The sequence below is a fragment of the Cajanus cajan genome, chromosome 10 (assembly GCF_000230855.2).
Source record: "Cajanus cajan strain Asha chromosome 10, NIPB_CcT2T_4, whole genome shotgun sequence".
Classification (NCBI taxonomy): domain Eukaryota; kingdom Viridiplantae; phylum Streptophyta; class Magnoliopsida; order Fabales; family Fabaceae; genus Cajanus; species Cajanus cajan.
Window position 1 is genome coordinate 39053897 of NC_138526.1, and position 9588 is coordinate 39063484.

A 9588-nucleotide genomic window follows, 5' to 3' on the forward strand; every position below is an offset into this window, starting at 1 on the left:
TATAGTGTCTCAAAGTTGAATAACTATTAGACCAATTGGCTTGGTTAAATTTGGAAACTTTATAATACTTCATTAAATAGATTTAAATTAACATACAATATGTTTTTTTTTATGAATATACATCAATTTGAATCGATGTAACGAAACATCAAATATTTTATTTTATTTTTTGAAAATTTTGGAAACGACTTCTTATTTCATTACATAAATTTAAATTTACATGCACTTAGTTGGATCGTTAAAATTTAATACATATCATATGTTATTAAGTAGAGTAACTTGATCTCTCTCTTTCACTCTCTAAAATTAATGAAATTACACCTTTAATAACTTTTTGTATGATATAAATTTAATCAATCCAATTATTGAATTATATGATATTACATTAGTGATCATATATATTAAATAGTATATTATACATTAAAATAAAGTAATGTGATGAATTATCAAATAGTTTTGGAATTATATGAAATTTTACATACATGACCATGAATATATTACATGATTTAATTATTGAATTAATTAAATTTGCTGTAAAAAAATTATTAATCAAAAAATCATTAACGTTGACACTTAGTATCAATAAATCTAATTATATATTATTTCATTTTTAATTCACATTATCCAAATCTATCACACGATCTCCTAATTTCACATTTAATTCATTTTTTATATAGAAAGTTATCACAATGAAGCCCATATAAAAACACATTTATTTTTGGACAAAATGTAACATCAGTAAACATCTCACATAAGTTAATCCACAATTACGTGTTAAATTAAGAAAGCTATCTCTTAATAAATAAATAAATAAATAAAGACAAATTCCTTATAGCTGAATGTGTTATTCAATAACTGTCTCTAAAGTTGGACATGCAATTATATTTTTTCATATCATTAGAAATAATAATAATAATAATAATAATAATAATAAAAATAAAGTTTGGATTTAAAATTTTGTACATACTGTGCGATGTTAAATATTCTTCAAATTGTAAAGAATTTTTCACAAATTAATACATGTGATCCCACTTAAAAAGTAATGACTCATAGCAACCCGAGATAACTCTTGTACAAGAGAGTCAATTTTCTCTAGTACAAGCACCCATATCAGTCACTTGTCAATAACTTTTTAACATTTTGTACTTAAACAATTAAAAAAGATGTATCATACAAAACTACATGCAAGCATATTAAAGTTCATATAAAAATAAATAAATAAATAATCATTTCGAGTTTTATAGAAATATTGAATTTTGTTCTCAAAATAAGGAAATATTGAATATCACTCTAAGATCCATAATATGGAAAATTACTTTTCCAACCTATTTTTCAATTTACTTTCACACACACAAAAAAAAAATATATATATATTTGCCACAGCAGAAAAATTATGAAAAATGTACTAAAAATAACATTTAAAGAATAGAGTATTTTTACAAACTTAAAATCCATAATTGAGTGTAGCCCAACATAATTAGTGGCTAAGGAGGAAGAATATATACCTCAAATCTAATCAAATACATCTTGAAGAAAAATATCAGTTAAGATCAATTTCATGTAAGTCATGCTAAAGAAATTAACTTGTGTGTTTCTTTTAGTGAAATTCTTATAAATTTCATCTAATTATAAACGTATACCCGAAAAACTTGTTAACACTATTCTATATAAAATTGAACTAAGAAGTGAGGTGATATCATAATCCAAATGTTGATATCACTTGTTAAATCAGGAAAATTGCTAACAAAGTTGAGTATATATCAAAGCTACAACTTCATCGTAAATTGATGGCTTTTTTACGGATTACGTGTATTTTTTCAAAAAATTAAAATAAAATGAGTACTCTTTTAAAAGGAAAAAAAAAATCGAATTAGAGTAAGTCGTGTTTCTGAAACACGACTTTTACTTTCTCTTCCTTTTTCTTATATTTTACAAAAATCGTGAAAAAAACACAATTTTTTCTATTTATTTTTCTTTTCAAAGTGGTAAGTCATGTCACTAATCGAGACATTTTATTTATTTTTTTACGTTAAAATCATATTTTTTATGTTAAAAAATAATTTCCATCTCATATTTACTTTGAGAAAAAAAAATTGTGTTGTAAAACACAATTTTTATTTTATTTGATTTTTTTAAGACGATAAAAATCGTGTTTGTGAAACACTGCTTTTATTTTACAAATGGTGTTTCACAAACACAAATTACACTAATTTGAAATAAAAGTGTATTTCACAAACACAATTACACTAATTTGAGAATTTTTTTCTAAAGTTACTAATTTTGGAAATTTTAAAAAGAATTTGCACCGTGAGGATAAAAAAGCTTAAATTGATTCATAGACTATATTATAAATACTTGGATTTATAGTGTTACTAGCAACAGAAACTACAGCGAATTAATTGTCCGCTTACCAAATTAAGCACAAATTAGCTGTAAAAGGACATTAGTTAAATAAAAACGAGGAATCCTAATAATGTACACTTGTCGTCAGCACTATAAATTAGTCTGCATTTTTTTTTATTTTAACGAAATGTAGCCAAGGAAACACACTATAATATTTTTCTTGGTAGACCAAGCTACATTATTGCAGAGTACCATTTGTTCTAAGATAGAGAGAATCACTGTCTCTAGATTGATTTTTGGTACATTATTCAAGGGTTTACAAGAACAATGTTCTCCATCATATGTATCCTACTTTTTGCCATTTGATAAATATCTTAAATTAATGTATTTTTTTAAAATGTGAAATGCTAATAATAGAATTTGACCTTCACATCTTGTACGATTTATCCAAATCTTTTAACCTTATTATATGAAAAAATATTTATTAGAAAAGGTCAATTCCTAAAATAAATTTCAATCCTTTAAAATATTAATCATTAACATTCGAATGAGAAATATATTGATTTAAGAGAAAAAGTTAACCTTACTAGCAAAATCGATGTCTCTCATCATTATATGAAGAAAAAAAAATCAATGTAAAAAAATTTATAGTTGAAATGAATTTTATGAGTGGGACATCTTATTGATATGAAATATTTATAAATTTTATTAATAATTAATTTAATTTTTGCCAAAGAATCTCATTGACAACTTTTTTCATTATATTTTCTTTATCTACAAAAGTTGAAGTCAAATAATAGAGATCTTAGTTCAATTTTCCTCGAAGGAAATACATGATCATCTATTAAGATTAATTTAGGTATATATCTCACTTACATTCGATAGTTCAAAACTAAATCTATTTGTTCCGGCCAAAGGGTGGACTAGGGATTCTTCCTAGGTCAAGTCTCAAAGCCAGAGCATTCAAAAGTGTAATTTGCCTTCTTAGCTTTAGGGTTTTAGGTTTTATACTTTCTTGTTCATGGGCCTCATGGGCCCCGTGAATACGGGGATTTCCTTAACCGTTATCATTTTGAAGATACTTGGTGAACGCTAGGATTATAGATCAGGTCCTGACCGACTAGACCCGTACCGAGGGACCAGTCGGGTATTGGCCGAGTGGGGTCCTATAGGCTGGGGGAATCAGGATGGGGCCGAGCTGGTTCATGCCAAAATGCCAACTCGGGCGTAGACCGAGTGACCTAAAGAAAGGGAGTCGGCCGAGGTCGTAGTCGGCCCATCGCCAGGGAGAGGGTAAGGTTGGATTCCGATCAGGATTACAACCTGTTACGGGGAACAGGTCGGAAATTGACGGTACACTTGCCTTCCAGCCTTGAGCTATGAGGCGAAAAGGCCAAAGCAACTGCCCCCTTTGAATCACATCGGAAATAGGCCGAGAGTATGTATCCTTTGAGGAACTTCTCTATGGGATGCAGGATCGGTCTTTGACCGAGTAGGTTCACACAAAAAGGTCAGTCAGGAACCGACCGAGTACTTGTTTAAGTGCGAGTGGATTCGGCATATGGCCGACCTGATCTACGTGGACCAAGTGGAGCCGAGTGAAATTCTAGAGAGAGAGAAATAAGGAAAAGGAGGGGAAGTCGGCTCATGCCAAGGCCAACCTATCCCGTGTAGAGGGCCTAGTCGGATTCCGACCTAGACCATACACTATTAAAATCATTTTGATCTAATTTTTAAGTATATGAAAAATGTCTTGTCCAAGACAGTTTGCTGCCACATCTCATTCCTGTCAAAGTCATCTACCCCCAAATGGACCTACATAATTAGAGACACACTTCTCGTGTACGATAGATCTACCCTTCCCCAAATCTGGCACTGTGGTGTGGGTTAGTGTAAGGGGAGAGAGTAGAAACAACGACATGATACTACAAAATCAAGTGTGAAAACTAGTTTATAAGAACACTTTAATTCTCTTACCACCCCCAAAAAGATTCCAACTATGTCGATTTCACCCGAGTATTTTATACATTTCCGTGAATATATATTGTAGTCCACCATTCAAATTTGGTTACCTTTTCCTAACACTAGATAGAAACTTGTTAATAAATATCACAAACGAAAAATGTCATTGGCTCTGGATCACATGCTACATTGCTGATTGCGTATAAATCATTCAAACCAATTGGTCAGGTGCAATTCAGAGATGGAATGCACCACCCAACTTCAGAGAATGAGCTCAATCGATCTCATGTGTGGAGTAATTTAATTTTTCTTGCGATGCTGTAAGAGAGATAGGAGACACATGGATGGAATTAGTGACACATGGAGGGAAGTAATGTGATGCATTAAATTGGTGTTCTTTTTTCTTTTTTTTTAAAAAAGGTATGAGTAAATATCCACATGGGAGTAATGGAGGCGTGGTTTGGTTCAGTTTGATATTGCTCACATGACACGGCATGCTCTTTGTTTGCTAAATTAACTTGTTCATTTCAAATCTTTGGCGTCTTTGTGATCTCAAATTACTAAATTTATCCAAGTTGTTTCAACTTTTCATCTTTCTTCAGTAAAAAGCTTGGACTGAAATTGTGTTACCGTGTACTCCAAAACCACTGTGCCACGGGCACAAAGTGCATCAGAATTGAAAGAAGAGAAAGCAAGAAATCTCGTATAGTTGTTTTTGTTACGTTGAAGTAGACAAAGAATATATTTATGAATATTATTTTCAACATATATTAATGTGACATAATAAAACACATGTTATAAAGGAGAATGTGTTGGATTCCTGTTTTGATCATTTCCAAATAGATTGCTTAGCAACTTGCTCTAGTGGCTGATCAGGACTGTTTCAAAAAGGGGCAAAGTTTGCAGACGGTGTACGATACATGAAAATGTATAAGAACCTTCCTGAATGGTATATTTTTAAAATAACCAATGATCTCACTTTCAAAAAATAAAATAAAATGTTCATCTCATAGCAGAGTTTATCGTGTCAAAGGCATTTGTGACCAGTGGGCCTTGCATTAAATTTTCGATGAATGTTTTCCTCTCCACGCAATAGACTTGCATTGGATAGGTAAATGGAGAGACATGTCTCTGGTCCCCAAAAGAAAAGAAAAAATAATGAGATAGAACACAAGATTATTATCTTCGGTTAACGTTAATCAATGCAGATGCTTAATTTCTGAGTTCATCATGTTATCATGATTGCTTTTGAGTAGAAACAACAAACATTTATCGGTTCTTATTCACATCTTACTTTGTACAGTACCTCTTTATAGTCCATGGATCCAAGATCATCACGGAAATTTATAATGGGTTTCAATTTCGAATCAAAAAGGATACATTGTTCCGGACAAAACGATTTTTATACAAGTGTTGCTGTCAAATTAACAGAGAATTTTCCATTTTAAGTTTTACAACAAGTAAACGAAAGAGATAGTAGTATTTTCTTTAGCGCATCCAACAAAAGCTTAAAGACAAAACCCTGTTTAGTTTGGTTCTGACTTCTGACGTCCTCTAAAAGCGGCAGATTTTCAAGGTATTTATTTATCCTTCCTAATTTCATAACAGTAAGGATCAGAATTTATGACAAAAATAGAAGCAAGACGCAGTCATTTCAGAAATCTTATCTCTACTTTACAATGGAAAAGATTTCGAGACTATATGGTATGGATAATTCTGTAAATGTGATCTTCCAAGAAATGAGATATCTACAATGAACCCAAGAAAAGAAATTATGATGGCCTCATTGATGTCAAGTCCCAAGTGGCCATTGGTCATGGGATAGCTAGTATGGCCCCATACACCTAAGGTGTCAGGATTAGAGGAGCACATGCACCATGTGGTCCTGGGAGAGGCTACTATTTTAGATAATCTAACCCATTATAATGTCAATGAGATAAAAACTTAACCATATAATTTTCACTTAATGGTTTTGATTTGAGGGTAAGCAATACATTATCAGTAACAGTGACAACGACAGTTCCTTCTAATAAATTCAATTGGTTCCGCGGGACATGAATTGTAAATGCGGGATAGATTTTGCACGATGCCCTTTCTATTTTTCACTTAAGCAGTTATTTCCTTTCAAGTGCTTTCTAGCGATTGACAGAGAAGCAACAACCCCACAAACAACACCATGTAAATATAATCCATAACTCAATTAATTAACCATAATTACTACTCCTCCATTTTTTTTATTAATAGTCGTTTAAGATTTTACACGAGATTTAAAAAATGATTAATATTTTAAATTTTTAAAAATATTTATTACTTACTTTCTTATTTTACTTTCTATTTTTTATAGTATTTTGTTGAAAATATATTGCTCTTTTATATGCAACATTAACTTTATATAAGTGATTGGAAAAAAATAAGTAGACATTAAAAATAAATAAACATATTATTCAATAAACATATATTAATTATCAAGGATAAAAATAAAAAATAATACCAATAATAAATTATTGATTTTAATAAAATGACAAAAAAAAATGAACAAAATGCCTATGAATAAAAAAAAGGGAGTAATGAACACAATACCAGTAATTTTCAACTTCACGTGCAAATTGATAGAACAAAACGAAGTTAAATGACTCCATCACCAAATTTTGGGAAACCATTTCAGTTCTCTATGGCTAGCAACATCACGAACCTCACTCCGTAGCATGAGATGTAAACTTCAACAAACTCCTCCAGCATGTGGTTAAAGCTTCGCAATCGAAAATCTCTGATTGTGACTCCAACAGGGCCAGCAGTCCACGCCATCATTTCAACCCATAACCTCCACAAAGTTGCATTGTACCGGAAAGAAATATCACTACTTTTTTTTGCCATCCATTCGTCGACATTTAGCTTTCAACTTTTTATAATAGAATCCAACCTCACATGGAAGAGAGAAACTCGAAACCCCAAAAATTAAATAAAGACAACGACACCTTCATGCTTAAAAATTAAAAATCAAAAGAAACTCTTCTTTGCCTCACTATTCATCCATTCAAGCCACGATTAGCGGCTTTTCCACTACTCATAATTAAAACCTTCCCCCATTCAAACAACGTTTGAAAAATTAGCACCGGTATGAAAAACAGAATAAACATAATCTAACACAATTTCAACACAATCACACAGCATTCAAAATCAATTTTGAGAAAAAAAAAAAAAAAAAAAAAACAAGAACTAAGATACATCAAAAGGGCTACAATTTCATTGCTATCAATAAAACCAGCAACATATACAAAAATCCGGCTCCAACTCGATTCATCACATTATTGCATCATCCACTTCTTTGCTTTTTTTTACATATAATTTTTTTCAAGATCTGGTTCGACTTCGCCTCCCCAGCCATAACTTTACCTTCAGATATTCTCATTCATATCTCTTTTTTTTTAAGAAAATATTTCTTAGTATAATATTAATATATATATATAATTAATATTTGTCTATTTAGTGTGAAAAATCCAGGTCAGCATAATCTCCAGTCCAAGCGAACTTCGGCGGGGCCATGGACGTGCTGACTGGGCTTCCGGAATGAAACGATGTGGCTGCTGACCATGAAGGCGGTTACACGCTCAGAAACTCTCACATCTTCCATCTTCAATTCCTGCAACCGAAGCACGTACTCCGGCACGTGCAGTAGGTCCCACACCACACCTACACCGCCAGGCTTCATCACCCTCACCAACTCCGCCACTGCGCGCATCCTCTCCGCCGCCGCCTCCGCCGTGCGCGCGCCGTACTCCCTCCCGACGGTGTGCACGAACACGCCGGAAACCACCACGTCGAAGTAGTTATCCGGAAACGGCAGCCGCCGCGCGTCGCCCTCGCGGCACGTCACGTACTCGCCGACTCCCTCCATCTTCGCCGCGCGCAGCGTCGACAGCGTCGTCCGCTTCGACCGGTCGAGGCCGACGACGCGGCCGGAGCTCCCTTCCTTCTTGAGCTGCGTCGCCACCGCGTTCAGGAGGATCCCGCGGCCGCAGCAGCCGAGGTCCAGCGCCAGCTTCACCGAGGACCAGTCGTGCACGGCGGAGACGATGCGCTGCGCCATGTCGAAGTGCAGCGGTACGGACGAGTAGAAAAAATTCGCCGCCGCGAAGAACAGGCACAGCGCGGAGAGCGCCGTCACGGAGCCGGTGATTCCGGCAGCGAATCGCGCGGTGCCGCCGGCGCCGCCCGAAAAGATTCGCTCGAAAAAGTTGCATACGAGATCGAAATAAAGAAGATACAAAACAGACAAGACAGAGAAGAGTATCGCCTGGCACAATAGGAATATTAGGGTTTGCCATTGCTCCATTCCGTAGATCGCGTACATCTGCGTCCAGTCTCTGTTCCCTGTGGTCGATTTTCCCATTCTCCTGGCGCTTCGCCTCACCGATTCAGCGTGTTGCTGAATGGAAACTGCAATTGAGAGCGATGTTTGAGAGAAAACGTGGTTTCGATTTTGGCTTTCATAGCGAAAAGTGCGTAAATGAGTGAATCACTTAGGAGTAACAGAGTTGAGAATTCAGATCCATATTTGTGGCGGTGAAATTAAAGATAGTAGTGACAGGGCCATACCGTCGATGATTTTGTAGTGGTACAGTTGTGAGTTACGGTTTGTGTTTGTAGCGAACGCGTTTTGGTTCGTCGTTTAGCGTCGTCCAAAACGGCAACGCTGTCCTGCGTTTCAGTCTCTCTCTCTCATGCGTCTGGAACGAAGTGCACGGATTTTAAGAGCGAAAGAGGGAGCGAGTGAGTGAATGTGAATGAATGAAGTGAAACGCCAATGGGACCTTGTTGTTGGTTTGGTTGTTTGTGATGCGTCAAGAAATAGTTATATAGTGTGTACGGTTCACCGGCTTACGTGGTTCCCACTCGCTACTAGTGACTAGTGTAGTAGTCACTGACTTTTTCGTCCCTCGTGTGAAAAGTGAAAAACTGTTTTCATCGCCTCCTTCTAACTTTGCTCCTCTTGCTCCATCACCTTCTCATCTTGGTAAAACCAATTAATGCGAATTATTTTCAGGGTCATATATCTAGACTTTTTCTCCTCTCTCTGGGAGAAACTAACTATAACCCACTCTTTCCTTTCCAAGCATCACATTTATTGCCTTGTAAATTCTTTCTTACTTTTGGTGTTTAACTCAACACATTACCATTCTTTGGGTGGGCTTAATTATGGGAGAATTTCCAATATTATTATTTTAATACCTGACTTTTTTTTATTTTTAGGGCTCATATAAGAATAAAATTATACTCTTAATT

At 34.7% G+C, this 9588-nt stretch overlaps 1 protein-coding gene across 1 annotated transcript; it reads right to left on the bottom strand.

Annotated features, from left to right (window-relative positions):
- Positions 1 to 6873: 6873 nt before the first annotated feature.
- On the bottom strand, positions 6874 to 9221 carry LOC109788337 (uncharacterized). Its single transcript, XM_020347033.3, has 2 exons — positions 8902 to 9221; positions 6874 to 8742 (listed from the first exon to the last, which is right to left on the bottom strand). Exon 2 carries the CDS (start codon positions 8693 to 8695, stop codon positions 7808 to 7810), a length of 888 nt encoding a protein of 295 aa, XP_020202622.1. The 5' UTR covers positions 8696 to 8742; positions 8902 to 9221; the 3' UTR covers positions 6874 to 7807.
- Positions 9222 to 9588: the final 367 nt, after the last annotated feature.

Excerpts from the sequence above, each read along its gene's own strand:
- LOC109788337 (XM_020347033.3), bottom strand. The coding sequence starts at position 8,695 with ATGGGAAAATCGACCACAGGGAACAGAGACTGGACGCAGATGTACGCG.